Below are 22684 nucleotides of genomic sequence, written 5' to 3'. Positions count from 1 at the left end.
AACCATCAAAACTCTTTAAGACCTTCTTAGCAAAGAGTTGAAAAAGTAACTTGACTTCATCAACAATCTACTTAAAATCATAAGTTATCTCTTATGATAATGTCAATAAGCCATATTAAAAAAACATTTAGATAAGCTGACACGTAAACTTGACAAACCACAGGAGTAACTCATTCAACTAATACCAACTTCTGAGCCAAATTCTCATATTTCAGGAAAAGAAAGGACAACTATATACTGTGACTTCCACACCACTGCAGGCACAAAACAAGGACTGACCAACATCCAACTTCAATTCAGTATTTATTATACTTTTATTAATTAAAAAACCCCACAAAGTGAACCAGATGAGAATCAAATGTTTAACCTACTCTGTAAGTCCATGAGATAACAAAATAAGATTCACAAAAGAGATAATGAAATCTTTACTTTATAAAACCCTTTTATTTAAATACAACTTCTCATAATTAAAACTTTTCACAAGTAGTATAACTCCTAGTAACAATTCCCTGAAAACTCCCTTCCCATTAGTCTATGTATGCACACATTTCATTTTTTGGCAGAGATCTGGTGATTAAGGAAGATCAAAAACATTATGAACTATCACTAGCCATGAAACCTGCCATAGAACCTATTTGCTCTTCCATCTTGTACTTAATCTAATGACTGCACCCTCCTTTGTCTTACTACTCACACTAGTATCCAAATGGAATTTTTTCCTCTGTCACAACAGTGACACCACACTGCAGTAGCCCCTTGAAGGTAAAAAGGTAATGTAATATAATGTTGTGAAGCAGCTAAGTAGTCTGTTGGGTCAGCATATAGCAAGATCCCCCAGACGCAGAGAAATGCCATAAATTTGGCAAATGAAACCAAAGCAGTTGCTTCAGTGAATTACATTTAAGAACAAGCATATCATCAGCAACACCAGATCAAACTGTAACTGTATTCAATACTTGAATAAGGCAGACTTCTGGTAATCCTACTCATCTTAACATTCCAGTTTCCCCACTCGACATGCGAAGAACTTATCAGAAAATGCACGCCTGCTTCAAATAGTACCTTCAAAAATCTCTTTCAAAATGCAAATGCTATATATTCACAAACATTGTCACAACGTCCAGTTCAATGAACTTCTGTGTAAGTAATAACTAAGCTACTTGCTCTAGACAGTTAAAATTTAAAATGGATGTCCTCAGTTAACATCTCAATGCCCAGTCAGTTTAAAAACTCAATTCTTAAGGAAACAAGATGCAACTTTAACGTTCAAGCATAAGATAAAAATCCCCTTTGTGTTTTTCAGGAATAGGAATTAAGTTACGCCTACTGAAAAATACCGAATGTCCTAACATGTAGATTTGCTAAATGAGTGTTTCCTTAAACAGCTGTTCTTTTGACTAATTCAGGGGGATTAAAGATACCTAGAGACGTCGTTTTACTGTACACATGGGAGGATGTTCAGTGCTTCAGAAACACCTGCTATCGCCTTGCACATTAACCTGCCCGTCTCGAGGACATCACACAGCAACTCAGTCCCGAAAACTCTGTTAATTCTTAGGTTCCAGTTCTACCTTTTGCCAAAGCAGGTAAAGCAACTTTAACAAGATCATACAATTACAACCCTTCCCCGGCTCTCGTCCGCCTCGCGGGCCGCCCACGTGGAAGAAGCTCGGGCTCCCCGTCGGCCCAGGCCACAGGGCCTCCTTCACGCTCTACCTGTACGGAGGGCGGCCCGGCGCCGCCGGGAGATCGCCCCTTCCCCTCCCCGGCTGACGAGCCGCGGGCACCAGGCGGCGCCGGCGAGGTCCCGGCCCGCGCGAGCCGCCGCTCCCCGCGCCGGTACCTGCGGCCCCGCCTCACCCCCGGGGCCGCCGCGGCCGCCTCGGGCCGGGCCCGACCCTTCGGCGAGCGCTTCCGGGAGCGCGGACCCCGCCCCCTGGTCGGGTGACGTAACACCCCGATGGCCGGTGACGTCATACAGTGGCAGGCGCGGGGCGTCCTTTGTCTGCGCCCGCCGCGCGCCCAATGCGCCTGCGCGCTGCGGTGACGGCTTCCCCCCTCCCCCCCCCCCCCGCCCCCACCAGCCCTGCCCCCTCGGCCCCCTTTTAGTTTCGGTTTCATAGGAGCGCGTCGGGAGGCATCTCCGAGATTGTGGGGGCCAATCTGGGGCTGAGCTCCATCTTCTCAACCCCACCGTGGCACCGTGTGTCACATCCAGTCCTTCCTTAAACACCTTCCACGACGGCGACTCCATCGCCGGCCTGCGCAGCCCGTCGCAGTGTCTGACGAGCCGCTGAAGAAATCCTTCTTCATGTCCAACCCGAACCTTCCCTGTCGCGGCTTGCTGCCACGTCCTCTGGTTCTGTTTATAGACGGGACCGACCTCCACCTTGCGCTAACCTTCTTTCGAGAGTCAGTGGAGAAACAGCATCAGCCTTCTGCTGACAGTGCCAGCGCGGGCATGGGCTCAGGATGGAGCCCGGAGCAGTAAAGGGAGCAAACAGCCTCACAGAACTGATGTACTCGAGCTGTTCCCCCTCAAATAAGATATTACCGCCTTATTTTTCACCTTTCAAATCTACCTGCACTCTCTACCTCAGCCTAATTAAAGTTTTCCCCAACTCTGATTCAGGAAAACAAATCATCTGCTGTAGGTGTAAAGAATTAACGTTCTGAAGGAGATGACTCAATAGGCATGAAAGTGCTGGAAAATTGGTAAATTACATCCTTGCAGCTGCCAGAGGTGAAATGAAAAAGTAAATGCTCAGTAAACACCGACAGAATGAAGTGGGACTAAGAGTGTGTGGGTGTGACAACAATACACACCATGAGGAATGAATCTCATCTGTCCTAACTGGACAAGAAAATTTTCCGTTTTTCAAACTGGAGGGGGCAAAATAAATTCCTCCTAAAATTCCCATTTTTCTATGTACTGCCCCTCACACATTCCCCATAAGAGGTGCATGTAGCCCTGTATAATACATCATATATTAATAAATGTGATGGGTCTTTCAAATACCTGAATTTTGTTCAGCTATGTGTGAATTTCATTGGCTTATGCTACCAGATACTACACCATACAAAGTAGAACACAAAACTGGTAGTTTTAACTTCAAGATTAGAATTTTAAAATACTTCCCTTCTTGTGAAAACATATTTTTAATGAGTTGACAGGACTCTGTGTTACAGACACAGATGTCCACGATGATGTCATTAAGACAGGCAAACGAGAGTAAGTTCATAAAAGAATTGTTAGGGATGGAAGTGACCTCTGGAAATCATCCCATTCAATTCCACTGTCAAGGCAGCATCAACTCAAGCCAGTGACACAAAAATGTGTGTGGAATATGTACTAACTAGCTGGGAAATCTGAAGGTTAGAAATAGTAAAATAAATTATGTAGCTATGTATTTCAGTAATAAGAACCAAAAAGCAAAAATTCTTTACATACTGTGAAAGTAAAATAAATTAAGCTAAAAAAGGAGAAAAACAAAGTATAATTACCAACCCCTTAGTAGTAGTAGTGACAAAAATTCCACTGGATTGCCCCACAGTGATTTGTTTTTGGTTTTGTTTTTTTTCCCCATCACTACTAGGTCATCAATTTGGTTTTTAATTGCATGGAATAGATAACTTGATAATATCTGTGAAAAGAGATATCGCAAGAGTAGTTAAGTGTTTTATCTTTGGACTTCCTGTTTGAGATGAGTTAGCATTCTCTAATGGAAGTACACCACTAGTAAAACAGCCAAGGAACAACAAAGGAATAAAAAAAAATATTTTTAAAGCTAAATAAACTTGGTATGATTTAAAGGCTCTGCAGGTGATACACTTGCATTTTTCTGTAACACTAGTAGGAATCCACTGCTTGAGCATTAAAGCAATATACCAAGAAATACCAGCTCCTTCTTACACATACCTTCCCCTAAATGCTGTGCACAACAAAGAAATGTATTCAGTTCTTTCATTTAATATTTATACTTTAATGCAAAATTCAAAGAAATTACAAACATGAATTGTGCCCTGACTCATGCACTGAAGTTTAAAAGCTCCCACCACCAAAGAAACAAATTATTATTTAAATTAATTTAATTAAATTTATTTTAAAATAAATCTCAATTCTAATCACTTTTCTACCCCAAGTAAAATAGGAAATGTATTTTATACCTATGCTATATTAGATTTCTCTGTAAGACAAGAAGTACTGTTTTTGGTGCAACAAAATTAGACAAGCTCTTTGTAGTATTAATAACACTCTCAACAATAACACTTCTCTCTTAATGCAATGAGTCCACACATGAAAAATCTTAGACTTTGGTTTCCTGCTGATGTCACTGATCATGAATTTAAGATTCTCATGTGCCAAGTCAACAAAATCAAGTAATTTGGATGGAAGCCTGGGAATCGTTTTCATTAAGATTGCAACGTTCCTTTAGCATGTGTGGTGTGGCGTGGAACTTTTCTCATGCTGTTGTCCAGAAAATGACAGCTGAGCTTGTAGAGAAGCTACTATAAAATACATGTAGGTTGCCAGTCAAATATTTACCTTTACATTTCTTCTACAATGCAAAAACCAGTTATGTGTAATCAGGCAAAAAGTAATAAATTATTTTGCTGAAATATGCCCACTGACTGATCAAAGCTATGTCAAACTATTTTAAATGCATGGTTTTTGCATTTAAAAAACAAAAAAAGGCCCAACAATTAATAAATTTGTAGATAAATCAATTAAATCCTGCATTTAATATAATTTAAATTATATTTATACCAATATGAACAGATGGTATCTCTCAGTAATGGCAGAATAAATCAGAACCTGATTTTCAAAGTAACTCATAGTGGAAGCCATAGTGGAAACACAGTGTGACCAAAACTGACACAAGAATGTAGGCATATGTGCATACAAGCAAGAAGTGATAAGGAATTGCAATTGTACCCTAATAATACAAGCTACTTTTAGAAATAATTAGTTTTGATTTTAAAAAAGTATATACATATACACAAACCCTTTGGAAAAAAACAACAAACCCCAATCAATGGGCATCCAGAGGATAGTGGCCAAAAGCTCAGAGTCCCAGTAAACATCAGTGACAAATTGTTCCATAAGGATCTGTATCAGGTCCAGTGTTACTCAATACCTTCACCAGTGACATAGATGAAGGAATCAAGTGCAAACCCATCAAATTTGCAGATGACACCAAGCTCAGTGATGTGGTTGACACTCCTGAAGGACAGGATGCCATCCAGAAGGACCTGGACAAGCAGACTGTTCCTTGTTTTTCCAAACAAGTGGTTATTTTAATCAAGTAATCAACTAGAATTTCCTATAAAATCCAAGTCAGACAGCTTCATGCATTCTAACAGAAAAATAAAAACCCTTACCAAATAAACATGACACCTGAAGGAAAAAAACAGTTTTTTTAATAGACCCAAACCCACATTCTTTCTGCTTTTTATACTAGTTCTACTTCAGTAAAATTTACAGGTGGAAGTTCTTGCTCAATTGGTGCAGAATCAACCCCAATGAGAAAGATTGTTTTCTTCCACCATCTCTAAATATGCAAAAATAACATTTGGCCCAATTCCTCTATTAATATGGAGACAGATGGTATGCCAAACAACCACTCTTCTGAAATTTATACCGGGTAACCTGCCACACCCCTTCCTACTCCCCTGCCCCCAAACCAGTGAAGCACCTAACAAAAGCATTTTCCAGCAAGATTTAAACCAGTTTTAATTGCCTTGATACAATATAAAACTAAGGGAAGACTATCAGTGTAACACAAGAAATGGTCTTCCATGTGATGGCTCACAAAAGGAAAATGGTTAGGTTGCTGCACTAGGATGGCTTTGAAATTAAATTTCCCCTAAATATTCCTCACCCAAGAATCTTCCAGTGCAGAGTACATAGGGCCCAAAAAACAAAGCAGTGAATACTGACGAAAATATCTAACCAGATAATTAAGTGGAAACTTAGATAATGTTGGCCATGTTCTGGATAGCATTCTGTGGGATGAACCCGTAACCAAATCTAGGGTGGTACCTAAAAGTAAAATTAAGTTAAAACACTAAACCACACACAAAAAAAAACCCAAAAAACAATGCCTCCAAAAAAATCCCCCAACAAGAAAGCAAATACACACATACACAAAAAAACCAAACAAACAAACAAGCAAACAAAAAAAAACCCCAAACCACAACAACAACACCCAAAAAACCCCCCAAACAAACAAAAAACCCCTAAAAACCCTATGAAACAAAACAAAACAAAAACCAAACAAAAAAATACCCACAAAATTGGAGGAAGGAGAGTGAGAGAGGAAAAAAAAACAGATAGGAAGGCAGTAGATCAGTAATAGAAACTCTTTCTGAAAACAACTCTAGCTCTAGGATAAGCTGGAACAATTATAAAATCAACTTACTCCAGAATTTCAAAGCATAACGATTAGTGCACTTATTAAGGCAGTGCCATGCAAGTCGCATTTTACCTCCCAAGAAGAATTATTTAGAATTAGACTAATACCTGCCCCTTTCCAGGCATGTCTGGCCAAAAAGTTAGTTTACTATGACATGTCATACTTGCGTACAACATAAGACACATTACATGTTGAACTAAAATTAATCAATCTGCAGTATTTACAGACAATAAAGCTTAAGGTAAAACCATCAACAGCCAGTCTCACAAGCAGTTCAATGTCAAAATTACTCCTTTCAAAAGTACTCCTTGTGTATGCCACAGTTACAGTAGTGACCCTAGTATCATTGAACATTTAATAACCAATACCCTACTGACCCCAAGCAAACTAATCTGCAAATGTGTCAAAAAAAGGTTAGAGAAACACATGCACAGGACTAGATAGGTTGCTATTTTGAGGCTGCACCACTGAATAAAAAGTTCCGATCTGTAAAAGCTTCCCAATTCCAATTCCCAAACAGGAAAATTATGCTCCCGTTTAAAAAAAAAAAAAAAAAAAAATTAAAAAGCTTTGGACACTTAGCTAGGCTCTAAGTCAGAAGAAACAAGACATCCTACCTTATCTAGAAATTTGCAAAACCACTGTTGTAGTTTATTAACTGAGGGTGTCAATATGGTGTAACACAAATATTTAGAACAGCAAAGGAATACAAACATAAATAAAACTACAATACTAAAGACAAATTTCTCATGAACTATCTGAAAGATTGTCTGGAGATAAATATATATCTTATTAGACTAGAGACAGTTCACAAAGTAAGTCTGAAAACTGACTGCTGTATCTGCAAAACAATACATCTTTGTGTAGTAAAAGCAATATAGAAAAACCCTGGAAATGCATATGCATCTTGTGAATGAAAGATTCACATAAATCTCACCTTGTCACTGTCATCAGTACAAATGTGATCTTGATGGATTGAGTGGCATTGAAACGATGTACCAATACTACCTGGAAAACAAGGAGGGAAGGGAGAAAAAAATTACTAAAATGATGACTCAATTTCTGTGAACACTAAAAATAAAGATAAATTTAGCAAACTTCCTTTTCTCCAAGATTTAACTGCCAAAAAGCTAGGGTTGATAACAGAATAAGCATCAGAGACACATTTTACAAGTGTGCCAATGTCTTCCTATATACATTTTTTAAGAGTTTTAAACAGAATACAATTATACCTAATTCATCAATCCAAAACAAAGAAATGCAGTAAAGTACATATGCACGTATACAAATAAGGAGAAGCTACACAATTCAAGATTATATACTGTACTATAGAACATTTTCAGCATGCTGGGTAACCACACACCAGACATTCCAGCAATACATTAAGAATAAAAGAGGAAAATTCCAAGGTCAAAGTTTTAATCGCGTCTAGTTTTCTGGTAATGGAATTTCTGCCTGCTTAATGTTTCTATACAAGTTTCTTTATGCCTAGGAACAAAAGCCTGAGACTGTTATCCAAGGAATATATGAAAATATTTTACAAAGCTTCTTTCTGACTTATTACTTCAGAAAAAATATTGCTTTGCCATAGGAGTCACTGTACCGGCTTGAACAGCAGTAGAGCATGATCGTACTGTGTATTTTTTGTAGGAAGGGAAGGCAAAGAAAAAATCACTGTACTTTCAAGGTGAAAAGGTAAAAAACAAACCAGTTTTAAACTGTTTGAAATGTGCAGTGCTCCCCTCCTACTTGATTTAGACTTATGCAAACCATAAGTGTGTCACTACAAACACTCCACACATTTTCTTGAAACTAGAGTCAGTTCAAGCTCAAAAGCAACCTACAAAACCCAGGAGAACAGAGGATTAAAGGCAAGGCTTGATATCTTTCTGCCCATTACCCCAGAGGCAGAACTGATATAAAATACAACCTCTTTAATTGGTTTAAAGTAGGAAAATAGGCAACAAAATATAGTTAAATTCAGCCAAATTACAACAAATACATATAAACTTGTTTCAGGCATTTATGCATGTAGATAGTGAAAGTAATTTCCAGAGGTGAAATTCCTAAGACTTACTCCCTAATAAATTAAAACTCATAAAGTGGGCCTGGCATTACAAGTCCACATTGTATGCTTTACAGGTAGGCTTTTCACGAACAGTGATCACACACACCATCACAATGTTAAGCTGACTTTGTTCTAGCTATAACAGATACCAGCACAGTAGCAACACAGCTCCAACAGCAGAGGTACAAGTTAGTAATGCAACACAAGGCACCTGGGCAGCTCATCAATTTTCATGATGCTATACCTTCAATTCTAACAATATCCACATTACCGAGAGAAAGTCTAGCTTAGGTTTTATCTACATGTTTCAGTCAAATTCAACTGCAGACAACCAAGTGCAGTTAGAAGAAAATATGGAAACATTTTCCTTTAAATTCCTTTTTTTTCCCCTCCTAACAGGATTCATGGCCTTTATGACATATTTGTTTCATTTCCAGTCAACTAATACCCTACAGTACAATAGCAAGATGTAAGACACAATCCCTAACTATGAGAAGTAAAGGCATTACACACATCCTGGCTGTTTTGCACCACTGAGTTGGCTGACCTCACCAACAGCCCCACCAAAAGTTGCCTTTGGAAAAGGATTTACATCAAAGACAGCATTGATAATGCAGTTCCTTGAATGGGGACAGCAGAGGTAACAGATCTGAAGACACTGACACAGTGGACTGCCAGCTAAAGGCTCTGCTTAATGGCAGTGCAATATATAATGTTGAGTTACAAGGTTAGGAAATCCTGTAGGACTTTTCTGATCTTAAATATATATATATACATAAAATAGAAAAGCAATTTTAATAACTGAGTTATTATGTTTTTAAAGCACTTTCTTCCTGACAGATTGAATCACAAACCTGAAGACAAGTTAATCACCTTTCATCCACCTGCAAGGAAGAGCAGAGTCAGAATCTCAAAAGATGACCTCAGCAGCTCTCTAGCCTGTGTCAAAGACTTCTAAATTTTTGTTTAACCATTAAAGGTGCCAGAGGACTGAAAGGAACAAAAGCCAATCTGCATTGCACTGACTGCAAGGAGTAGATACGAACTCAGTTAAACTACTTTGATATCCCCAAATTTACAGGGAATTTCAAACCAACTGAAGACTAGCTGCACTCCAGGGCTAGCATATCCCAGAGCAACTACAACCAAAGCTTTAATTCTGAGCGAAGAATTATCTCTGCAAAGCTGACTGAGATGGAGGAAAATGCTATCAAGATTCCACATAAGGGCCAGAATGTGGCATGCAGGGCCATAGCCCTCAGCACCTTCCCAAATGCACTTCCTTGCTACGGTGTTCAGCAGCTGCAACTGTGAGGTCTAATGCCCATCATTTTCTCAAGCCTAATCCCAGCTTGAATTTCCTCTCTCCCACAGTCCAAAGCAATTTCACACGCTGTGCAAGTAACAGGGCACTTTGCAACAGTCAGTTGGTTTTCTCAGATTCACAGCTTGTAATACCTAGGTGACAAAAGAGTACCCTCAATTTATGCTGAGACACCTCCAAAACACAGCAGGCATACATGAAACACCAGATCAGGCATTCCTTCACCATTACTAGTATCAGACAGCGTAGAGAGTAATGCCCTTCAACTGAGGCACTATATGTGTGTATATATATATATAACCTCTTTAAACACAGTTTAATTCTTTTGCACACCTTTCTTCAAATAAAGTGAGATACCCAGCTTAGTATTATGACTTGCACTCCAGGAAAAACATCAGCTCTTTTGGAACAGGCAAGAAAGAGTGGTGCACTCCCCAGCTGCCATAGGAAAGAGATTGTTTTTCTTCTAAACCCACACATTAAACTGAACAGCCAAAAGAACCTTCACAATTGCATGGGTTCTGTCTAACTTCTGCATCATAATAAAAGGAGAATCAGTATCAGGTTTGAAAGGCCTGCTTCATGCTTGCCAATTTAAACTGTCTGAACACACACAATCCTAGTCATAGGGAAAAAGAGGTGTGATTTCAAACCTTTTAATTCAATAACATCAGACCTACTGGAAGTATCTCACTGCTTAAATGAATGACACTGATTAATACATTCACTGACTCTCCAGCACCAGTCTCATTACGAAATCATTTGTGTATGACACCTGTACTATTAAACCTACTTTATCTAGAGTTAAGCTGTTGAGTCTTACTAACTTGCATGAATCAGACAAGTTCTGGGCTAAAGGTTTAATTTGCAGACTTGAGCATGGAAACTACTAAATGCACTTAAACAGAGTCTGAATTTGATCAAATCTTAATTAACTGCTCCCTTTAAAAAACCTGTGAGTTGAATGGAGTACATATAAGTATCTCTGGTGAGATACAGCCATGGATGGCTACTTTCAAGTCTACTTGAAAAGATACAAGGAAGGAAGGTTAAATTGTCTGTGATCTAGGAGCCTCAACTTCGAACAAAATAATGCAAACCACTCCTGCAGATTATTATCATGTGCTAGTCAACAATATTCCTCTACCTGTGGCACATTGCTTAGATTTTAGATGCTTCTTCTAATTCAAGAGCCTTTCAAACTGCAATGAAGAAGTTACTTAATGGGTAAACAGAATACTTTGCTGTTACAATAGAAAAATTAGAGGGGAGTTCAAGAAAAGATACAGCTACTCAGGTTGGTCAAGTAAGAGCAAGGCTGCAAATTAATCATTATAATACTCTTTAACTGTTTTCCCTATGCCTGCAAATCTGACCACAAAGAAGAAACATGATACATTGCATGCTAGCTACATACAGTGCATACTAGGACTGCCATTCTTCTCTTCTCCCTTCCACCCCTTTTTTTTATAAACTCTAGAAATTTGAAATTCCCATGGATTTGCATCCACTTAAGTTGTTGAAAGAATTTATTACACTCTAGGAAGAGCTATTATTTTTCAGTTGCATGGTATGGGACATAACATTGATAATTTAAAGCAATTCCTCAGCATGAAGTATGCCTATCTAAGATGCTGTGATGAAACTCTGGAACACATCCTAGCCAGGAAGAAGCCTAAAGTCACTAGAGAAGGGAAAAAAAAAAAAAAAAAAGGTAAAATACAACCTGAACTTCCCTCCTTCTTTTCCCTCTTCTTCCTCATCAAGAAATCCATGCTCTTGTCAAACTACAACCAGCATAGATTTGCTGGTGTTTTCTGAGTTCTGGTATCCCCTTCCGCACCCCAGTCCAGTCAACGTGACTGGTAAACCTGACAGCCTCTTCTCCCCACCACAATGCTCAGCCAAGGAATGCTGTCCTGAATTCCACACACCCAGTGAGAACTTACATATCCAGTAAGCATCAGGAAGATGTAGAGGAACACTCTGCAAGAAAAGCTCCCTCGGCTTTTCCTTTTTCTGCAGCTATCAGAGAAACACACAGCATGCTTACTAACCAGCAAGAAATGGGATAAAACTGAGACACAACTGAGAGTTCAAAATGAAATCTGGGCCTACATTAATTGCATATAAATTAAGTGTACCTTCCAGTCAAACTTCTGACTGAATGACACCTCTCAGACATTTTTGGAGAAAAGGAGAGAAACCTAAAGGGAAGACTTTGTATTTTAAAACCTTGAAGTCTGACATATTTTAGCAATACCAGAGCTTAAAAAAAGAACAGACAAACTTACTTTAGCAAAGCAAAAAGCCTGAATATGAGGCAGGTCTCAGCTTCATAAACAAAACTCACATACAAAGCAGAACATAAGAAAGTTCTTTTTACCTGAGATTTCTGCTGTATTTCTACAAGACTGCATGAACACTTTTACTTCAAGGAACATCCAATTTAAATTTACAGTACAAACTGGACAGCTTACTCCAGGAACTGTCCACAAAATGGCCCTCATAGCAGCCACCTGAATATAACCCCATCTACATACTGTTTACCTTAGTGTTGAAAATGTTCTATTATTTGGAAGTAGGTATCTGCAGTTTGAATTGTTAGGATGCAAGCTGAACTGTATCTGAACTATACGGCTATGTTGTGTAAGTCAAAGACGTATTATAGTGAAACCTGGAGCTAAAATTCTGAACATTAATAACAATTAGTACAGACAAACCTAACAACTTAAATATTATTTTAAAATAAATAGCTAGATGTCATGGGGTAGCTTCACCTTTAAGACCGAGTAAAAAAAGGGGGAAGCTGAAGCTACTGGTGACTGATGGGAGTTTTTCTTCTTGACCAATTATCAGTCATTTCCAAGAATCGACAGCAGATTTGACCATTAAAAAGTGAATTCAACTTGTAAACACCCCCTTAAGAAGTACACTCAGAGCTGTCTCGTTCTCTTTTGTTTCTGGCTCTGGAGAGGTAACAAGCTCTGTCTTGGCTTTCCCCCACCTCCCAGGCCCGGGACAAGGCCGCAGGGAGGGGGGGGAAGGAGAGAAAAGCAGAGTTTAGCAGTTTAGTTTAGTTTTCAAGGTCTGCTGCTAGACTGAAACCGGACAGTATGAACTTTTGTAGCTTTCTTCTTTTAATTCCTTTACTACTTAAATAAACAACAGATTACTCCTTTTTCTTAGAACAGACAGAGAAAGAGAGACAATTAACATGTAAGACATCATAAAACTACCAAAAACAGTGAAGAAAAGAGTTAGGTTTAAATAAGAAAGAGAGAAAAAAGAAGATGCTTGTTGCTGAAAAGTCTTTCTGTTACAGCTATGGAGATGGACAGTAGTTTAAAGACTCCTTTAATTCATGGCTAGAGTATGGGAGGAATAGAGTATTCAAAGTGTGGACTTTAAAGAAAAGAAGGATGGTTGTAATGCTGTGAGTTGCTGGAACTTGCAAGTGAAGTGAAGATTTTAAAGCCTTAAAGGAGCCAAAGAGATGGCTGTTTTCCAGGAAGGCTCACAGAAACAACTGAAGGGGATTTCTACCTTTGAATCACTTATCCTTAAAAATAACATCCCTAGATTCAATTTGACCCATTGCACACCTCAGAATAGTGTGAGATGGGAGGAGTCTAGAAACTCCATGGATTGGTAGGAAGAGACTTCTGTTTCTCTACGGGGACTGATGAGAAGACTCTGGAAATTGAGACTGTTTTTGACCACCAAGATTGTAAAACTATTTTTTTTTTTTTTGTCTCTATGTTATTATGTGTACAAAGAAATAGTCAATTAGTGAAAAGAAAAGGAGTTTCCTGAAAGTTTATTTTGGTATTCTTATTCTAATAGTTTGTTAATAAACTGTCTTTATTCCTTTTAAGTTTTAAGCCTGTTTTGCTCTTATTTTAATCCATATCTCACAACAGAAAATAAGTAATTTTTGTTACTAGTTTAAAACCACAACACTAGAATAGACAGCCCATCGATTGTGGCTTATGAACTGTAACAACTATTTTTCAACACAGACTATGAAACTAACAGAAACTCCCACCAAAACCAATCTAAGACAGTGTGAAGATGACCACATGGCAACTACTTGTTAAGACATGATGAACTGATGAAGAGCAAGAAGATCCCAGACCCAAACATGGCTATTTTTCCAGACTGTCACACAAGAGATGGCCAATCGTGATGAGAACATAGTGTCAAAAGTTTAACACTGTGCTTGCAAACATGCTTATAATAATGGCCCCCTCACCTCATACAACAAGTACTGTGGCCTATCTGTTGCCTTCTTCCTTCTCCACTAACCTTAGCAGCTGCATGATTTTAATGAAGCATGAGAACAACTGCACTTCCGATACTAACCCAAAGAGACAACCATTTAGTTTCATCCCCTCCACAGCAGTCTGGGATAAGGAAGGAGGCCACTGCTTTGGCAGCCACCCAACTTCACCTTGCAAGGTCCAAATTCTGAAAATATTTGCTTATTCTTAAGCTAAGCACACACCTGCAAAAATATGTGAATCACTTTCACGCTGTAAAGTGTTTGAAGGTTTCAACTCATCAGCAACATGCTTCCCCGTATACTCTATAGTTTTGCAGCTCAAGTGAGGTATCAAGTAGAACAAGGGAAGATTTTTCCTCAACTAACAATGCAGCATTACTGAATAACCAGACTCAATAACCATGAAGCATTCTAAAATTTGTGTTTTCATATCTTTACAGTGCATATACAAAAGCAAGCAATGTTTTCTGTAGGCTTATTGACAGCTCTATTTGCTTTGCTGTATTCTTTTTGCTTTGGTTTATTCCTGCTTATTCAAGGAGCTGTTCAGCAAGAAATCATGTGGTGAAAAATTTACAGCACCAATAAACCTTCAGGAAATCAGCTTAATGCAGAAATACTACTACACCCATAAACACAGCACCAGTATTTTACCGGTGCTCTTAATACTCAAAATGTCAAGACACAAACTGTATCTCAAAAGACTACACAGCCAAGCATGAACAAAATGTTAGCAGGATATTAAGTCTGGCTCCTAGAAGTAAGTCACAATCAGAGAAAAAGAAGTATATAAACAAGTAAGGTAAAAGCACTATTTGTGTCAAGTGAGCTATTTAGACCATTCCCTCTCTGTTACCTCTGCATCCTATCTCTGATGAACCGAATTCATAAAAATCACACTGTTTCCAGCTGTCTGATGCAAGTGTCAAACATGGAAGATTGAATTGAACACGGAAGAAGATATCAGGACCACGAAATAATTTAAAAATTTTGCAACCAAAAATCCTGCACCAGAAGACAGAGTTCAAGTCCCCTGGGAAAATTCACTGCTAATTCAATAGGGTACAAGCTAATTTCAAAGAATCATAGAACCATGTGGATTTTAAGGAACTCTTAAATACTATCTATTCTATCTATCATTAGACCAGGCTGCTCAAAACACTGTTCGACCTCACCTTCAATACTTTCTGTGATGGAACTTCTACAACTTCTCCACAACATCCACATGAGGGCAACCAGCTCCAGTATTTCTCCACCCTCACTGTTAAAACTGTCTTCCTTCTGTCCTCCTTATATTCCTGAATCTACCCTCTTTCCTTTTAAAATCATGAAGACCCCAGAGCTGGATACATTACTATAGATGGGGGTCTCAACAGAGTGCAGCAGAAGGAGCAGAATCACCTCTCTTGACCTGTTGGCCATGCTTCTCTTCAGACATCTGAGGACATGGCTGTTAGTATGTTAGCATGCTGCCTGGCATGTTAGGACATGTGAGTTGCTAATACATACCGCTGACTCATGCGGATGTTCATCCACTAGTATACCTAAAGTCTTTCTTTGCAGGGCTGCATTCAATCAATTCATCCATGCTCCATGGAAATGGGGGATTGCACTGACCCAGGGGCAAGACCTTGCAGCTGGCCTTGTTAAACCCCATGAGGTTCACATGGGTCCACTCAATGCCGTCTAGAGATGGATGGCATCCGCTTCATCAAGCCTGTCAACTGCACCACTCAGCATGGTGTCATCCACAAAACTGCTGAGGTTCTGCTCAATTTATGCCATTGATTAAGGTATCAAAATGTGCTTATCCCAGTAGAGACCCCTAAGAGACACCAGTCATTACTGGTTTTCACATGGATATTGAACTGTTGACTGTTAACTCTTTGGACATGGCAGCCAGTCAATGTCTTACCCAACAAGCAGTACATTCATCAGATCCTTCTCCCTCCAATTCAGCAACAACAACACTGCGTGGGACCATGTCAAAGGCTTTGCAGAAGTCCAGGGCGATATCTGTACTCTTCCCTTGTCCACTGACGCAGCCAGGACTCCATCATAGAAGGCTGTGAGATTAGTCAGGCATGATTTGACCTCGGAGAAGAAGCCCCGCTGACAGTCTCTAGGTATCTCCTTGTCCTCTTTATGATTTGAGATAGCTAGCAGTAGGATCTGTTCTATGATCTTGCTGGGTACAGAGGTGAGGCTGACTGGTCAGTAATTTCCAGGGCCCTTCTTTTTACCCTTTTAAAAAGGGTATGTCAAAAAGAAAGCTGAAAGTGCCTGCGTGATTACTGATTTTAACGTAACACGAGTCTGAACCATCTCAACTGCTCTAAGGACATACAGAAATAACACCTAATATATAAGCCAACCTTTGTGTGGGGAAGGGAGCAATCTTCCAAAACTATTTCCAAAAACAATTAGTCCCACAACCAGTACGCTTCTTAGCGGGTGATCTACCTGTACACTCTGCAGATAATTCCATGCTGCTACAGACAAGATGTACAGATTCAGACGAAATTATTCCCATGGATGTGGCAGTCAGGTACTTGAACCAAGTGAACAACACAATCACCAGTTCCTTCCCCTCTAAGCAGTCATTCTCTTTTTAATTTCTCTCATGACAAAATCATTCTGAGGTGACTTTCTGAAGAACTGACATAAACTTAAGCTGCAGCTTGAAACATACGACCTCTGCAGCTAAAGCACAAAAGCATACTTCCTCTTAACTGCTGTGCTAGAGGATTCTTACAATACCCACCTAACAAATACTTGAGACAGAAAGCTTCGTGCTTTAAGGCACAGAGATTAAAGCAATGTTTTATTTTCCATTCTAATCTCCTCTGTGTACAGTAAGATTCACAGCTCCTACACTGGAGTTATCTCTGATACATAACAAAAATAATTCATAGTTTATTAACAATCTAGAATGAAATTCCCTTTCTCCACTGAAGTTCTGCAAGAGAAGGACACTTATGCTAGGAAACTCTGAACAGTATCTCCAGATTGTGGTATCTGGTTGCGGTGGCTGCTTTGCTCAGTAGATAGTCACAGTTTCCTTGCTGTTCCCTGAAGGCTGTTTCATCGGAATTGCTTCTGCGCAACTGTAGTCTAGTGAAGGATGCTTGCACCCTTCATATGCACATTTACAGCCATTCCAGAGAGAATGGTAACATTCCTCTACAGAGGAAGAGTGAGGTGAAACTCACCACAGAAAGTAGTACCAAAGAGCCAATATATAGCAGTGCCTTTTCATAAGGAGCCTCTCTTCCAAGAAGTTCAATATCTACTTAGAAAGAAGGAAACTTTTTGACTATTCTTGTAATTTTTCAAAAGGAGGCTAACAGCAGCACCATAAGCCCAAAAGGCATCCAAACAGTTACCATAAAGCATATGCAAACAGCTAGAAAAGGAGAGAAAACAAGTCTTTCAATAACTCAAGGCTGACTTTTGCTGAAAGTAAATTAATTGTAGAACAAAGAATAAAACTGGCAAGCCACAAAACACTTTTAAAAAAAAAAGATAAAATCTTTTAATCTTGTCCTGGAATTTAGTTTTCATCAATCACTGTGTGGGAGCTGAAGCAAGAGATGCAAATACCAAGCACAGCTACATTAAAGGCCTGGTATGGGCATAAAAGATCACACAGATATCCCCTACACTGTTCTATTTCCATCTTTATAGGAATTTAAATTACTGGTTTTTAAGAATCAGTTGTCTTGAATTTCTGAGCCTTCTGAATGTAAGTTATTTTTCAAAAGCTACCTGAAATTTCAAGCCATTTGTTTTTCTCTATTTGTAACTACATTATTAAACTGATTTTCTTGAAATTAATCTTCTCCTGAGAATTTCATTTAGTCTCTAAAACAGCAATGTCTGCTTATACAAATTTTCTGGATGTGATTAATAAAGGGCTTTCTATGGCATACATTTACTTTTAACAACAAAACCCAGCCATCATTACCCCAAAAAAACCCCAAATAGGCATAGAAGCACAATTTTAACTCTAAACTTCAGCTTGTTGCCCCCTGCCTGTTTTTTATGGTAAGAGTCATCAAATCTAGCATTAACTTCAGAAAGACTGTGGTAATTGTTTGGTTGGGGTTTTCAGTTTTGATCGGGTTTTTCTAATAAAAGCCTTAAAACTCCCATTCAGCCTAGCCTGGAGAAGAGAATGCTTCAGTGATAAAAATATTGTTGGTGCCAATTCCTGTAGTCTTTGACACAAATAGGAAAGAGCAATGACGTCCAACGTCAGTGAAATCCCAGAAACAAAGTTTTAATGCACTTCAATTATTTAATCTTTTGTCTTTTATTTTCACTGCATATTCAATCTAACCATAACGCAAAAAGTAATAAAGAGGCATTTTCTACTTAGGAACTGACCTTGCAAGTATCTGTTTGAAACAGAATAAATTTTTAAAGCATGGTTAAAGGCGCATGATCAAGCCACCTCTAGGAAATTGTTTCAAACGAGAGAGAGCCCAAGCTCTCTCTAAAGACAGTTCATTTGATAAAATGTGTAAACCTGAACACAAGCAAGACTGGTCTAAGAGACAATCCAGAGAAGTGAGAGTTAAGTAGTGCCCTGTTACTGTGTATGAGCTCCCCACATCCCTCACCTCCCTGAAGCCCATTAAATGCTTACAACTGCAACTTACATTAAAAATCAGTAGGAGCAACTTGCCCCAATGAAACAAAAAAGTTAATTTATATTTGACAGGCCATGAAATAAGTCTCTCTTCCTGTCTTTCTTGGTTTTGTTCCAATTAGTAAGCATTTGTCCCAGCCTTGTTTCAAAGAAAAACATGTTAACAATGAACATTTTATGTATTTTTCTCATACATGCAGAGTATAAGGCCATCAGCAGGCAGAGACACCACACCCACTTCTCAAAAAAATCATAAAAAACGTTTAGTAATATTTCTGTCCCCTGAATAAACCAAGCTATGATGATAACATAGAAGTTACTTTGGAGTAAAAGAACAGAAGGCTGACAGAACACCTCTTTTAACCCAGTGCTGCTTGTAGTATATTATAATAGAGATTTCAATTCCACAGTATCAGTTTTCCTCCCTTTTTGGATATATCCCTTCTCAAGCTGACAAGGCTTTTACAAACAGAGAAACATTTCAAGGAACCTCAACGTGGTTTATCACAAGCAGAAGTATCATTGTCATTAATAAGACAAAGCTTCTGAGAAGAAGAAAATTTAACATCTACATACCATCAAATGCTGAATGTTTCTCTGAAAAAGCAGGTTCTAAGTTTTTGGAGTAACATTCAGTAAGTAAATTACATTAAGCTTTACCAAATAACAATTCTGTGCTAATTCTATCATCAGAAATTTTTTACAACTCCTTTTTTTGTACTCTGGTTTTTAAAACCAAGATGCAACACCACATACTTTGTCTGATCCTGGTATTCCCTTCCCAAGGTGCCTAGGCATCTCCACAGCTCCCAGTCCCTGTCCTCACCTCTATCCCACTCACACTTGTCCACCCTCTCTGCTCATTTTCGAAACCTTTTTCTTCTACACTGTCTATCCTGAGGAAAGATATCAACTGGTATATAATCCCCAGTTTTAATTCTGTGAGAGACAGTTATAACAGGCATAACTCACAGGTAAAAAATTACAAGTAATTCTGTCAGCAATCAGGTACACAGAAAGCATCAGGTTTCTTGCTTTCAGTTTCCAGCTTTTCAGAATTTTTTGGATGATTTTGAGTTTTAAAAGTTCTTTAATTTAAAAGGACATCCATAAGGAGAGTAAATCAGAACACTGGCAACAGAATACCAAGTCTGTGCCAAGTTTTAAATCTGAGGAGCATATTAGGTAACTGGAAATTTTTTAATGAAGAAGTACTCTGAGAAACTTACATTTAAAACCTTTGCTCCCTGCCACTACAAGTCTTGGCAGTAAATCTCTGTTCATCTTTTAAATCTCCTTTTGAAAGGTCACAGTAAGGTCTTCCCAGAGACTTCTCTCCTCCAGACTGAACAACCTCCACTCATCAAAGGAGAGGTGCTTCAGCCCTCTGACCATTTTTGTGGCCCTCCTTTGCAGCTGCTTCAACAGGTCCATGCCTTTTGTGTACTGAGGTCCCCAGAACGGGGTGCAGTATTCCCACTGGGGTCTCATAAGAGCAGAGAAGAGGGGCAAAATCACTTCTAGGACAGAGTTAACTTTCTGAGCCAAAATGCATTTCTCTTTGTTGTGAACCCTGGAGACTGCAGAATATATCTTCTAAAGTCCTCCCAAATTTAACACAGGAAAAATACTTTAGTTTCTCCAGCAATACCGGCAGACAAAAAAAACTCTGAAAATAACCATATGCCCTGGGATAGAGATGAAAACCTTCTTGAGTTAAATATGTTTTTCACTGTAAGAAGAACACCCACAATGCCCTATTGAGTATTGCAATTAGGGCAACTCTTCAGTATGGCTGGATCAGTCATTATTCTTGCACAATGTTGCCTTTTCTCTATTAAAAACAGGGAAAGTGGTCTATCCATATTCCACAGGCTACCAGGTCTTAGCAAGATCATTAAAGTTAACAGAAGCACTCTTCTGGTACATATTCAACACTCAGATTAGAAACCTGTCAGCCATGGAATGAGTTAAGTTTGTTTAACTTTAAATGGGAGCAAATGCTTACATTTATTTCACCTTTGTAAGACATTAATAGCTCCAGTAAAGAAGCTCTGGAAGCTTTGATACTTCAGAACAAATGGATAATCCTGTCTGGTCAACAGCAATTCTGTCTGGAGAGAGCACAGAAGACAGCACTGTATTTCTCTTTCTTTTGGCACAGCCTATTAGCTCACAACAAACAATAGTTCTGGGATCCTGGATCTGCAAGTTGCATGTAGATGGTGTTGACAAGTGAAGAGTGACAGATCCATCCCCCATAAATCTGCCCAACTATTCTCAGTCATCTACTCTTCATAACTAATTTAAACTCCACTCAGGTCTTCACTTCTGATAATCCTTGCATTTTCCAAAACTCATCTAAGGTTCTAAACAGAAAGTATTTTTTTTCTTGGAAAGAGCATATTAACAAAATTAGCTCCAATTAACATGCTATTCTGAAATCACTGCAGGTAATATCCACCAGAAAGGTAATTTACCTTTCTGTCACGTATCTATTCAAGCAACACAAGCTGAACCCATCTGTTTGTGTTAAATATTTGGAATCAAATGGCCTAACATGACCAATATCAAAACTAACAAGATGGGTGATACCAAGGGTAAAGGTATCTAAAACTATATATCTTTGGCTCTATAAAATAAGCAGCATACAGGCAGTTTCTCATTGATTCATAGTATACAGAATACACACACAGAAAGGTTCTTCCATCTGGAGGTCCACTGAGACTCAAGCAGCCACACAGCCCCATTTTTACCACATTCTATTTGTCAGTTACTGAGAAGTCCTCAGAAGAGTATTTCTATTCCAAATCCTTTCATGACAAATGATAAAAAATGCAGAACAATGAAATGCCATAGTAATACACTGTCCAAGAAAATTTAAGATGGACCAACATAAAAATATATGCACAACCTTGATTACAATCCCTGATCCAAGGAAGAGTCTTTTAACATCAGAAACCAGCAGGTAAAAATATGAAAGTTTATATTAAAATACTGTATTTAAACTTAATCAAAGCTATTTTCAAATGTACTTGAAATTGAAACCTAAGTTGTCTAGAACAAAATCCAAAAAGTAATAGAATACTTCAGAGAGTGAACATTAATCCTGAACTTTTAGGATCAGTCAAGCTTCTGAAATAAGTTCTTGCCCAATCAAATGAAGCCAGAGATGTTTAGGGTGTTCTTTCAAAAGCTAATGCCTTTTGTTCCTCTTCCTGTTGAAAAGAGTTTAATAGTTTGCTCTTTCAAAGTTGGTAAATTTATTACAAATTCTAGAAGTCTAATTTTTACATATTGGAAAAAGAAGGCAAAGTGAAGGTGAATACTAAATCAGCAGCTCTACAAATACTACGTATCAAGAAAAAGAATTCTTAAATTTTCATCTCCCCCAAATAATTTTGTTCCCATTTTCCTGATTTCTCAAAGCCATTTTATTTTCGGCACACTGACAAAACACATCTGCCTTTCAAGACTGTTTTAACAAGCTTGTTGCCTAAATTTAATTTATGTTTCTATTAAATAGAAGCCCATAATCAATTAAGAAATAGAAAATAATCTTATCAAGGGAAACAAAGTAAACCATACAGTTTTTCAAAAGCCTAAAACACAGAATGCAAGAAGCCAATAAAATGTGCAGCTGTATAAATTCCTTAAATGTGCCTGTAAGTTACCTCTTTCCCCACAAAATTTAGCAAACAAGACTTCAAATGTTATGTTCAATAGGAAATACACTCATTCACTAGTAAGATTCAACTTTTCTCTAGATGAATGCTTCAAAGTTAAACTGAAAATCATAAATCAAATAAGTACCCTAACTGGCAATTCAAATTAATTAAAACCAAGCTAATTCAGTTTCCCTGTGAAGGCGTTTTTGTGGTGGCCTATGGGTTTTGCTTCAGGCTTTTTCTCCCCCATGTTAAAGGTGAACAGAAAG

The 22684-nt window shown here is 38.5% G+C and overlaps 1 protein-coding gene across 7 annotated transcripts in view; it reads right to left on the bottom strand.

The window, feature by feature from the left end:
- The window catches only part of RNF38 (ring finger protein 38), a 103187-nt gene that overhangs the window by 39328 nt on the left and 41175 nt on the right, over window positions 1-22684 (bottom strand). For 3 of the 7 annotated variants that reach the window (XM_058865326.1, XM_058865325.1, XM_058865327.1), the window contains one exon: window positions 7354-7424. In XM_058865326.1, the coding sequence (XP_058721309.1) occupies window positions 7354-7424 (71 nt within the window). Of the gene's footprint in view, window positions 1-1612; window positions 1692-1716; window positions 1922-7353; window positions 7425-22684 lie in introns of those variants that run through there. The other 4 variants (XM_058865330.1, XM_058865332.1, XM_058865328.1 and 1 more) reach the window with 4 other exon arrangements.

Source organism: Poecile atricapillus, chromosome Z, assembly GCF_030490865.1.
Source record: "Poecile atricapillus isolate bPoeAtr1 chromosome Z, bPoeAtr1.hap1, whole genome shotgun sequence".
NCBI lineage: Eukaryota > Metazoa > Chordata > Aves > Passeriformes > Paridae > Poecile > Poecile atricapillus.
The sequence above is the reverse complement of the archived record's forward strand: the minus strand, read 5'-3'. Positions and strand labels throughout refer to the sequence as shown.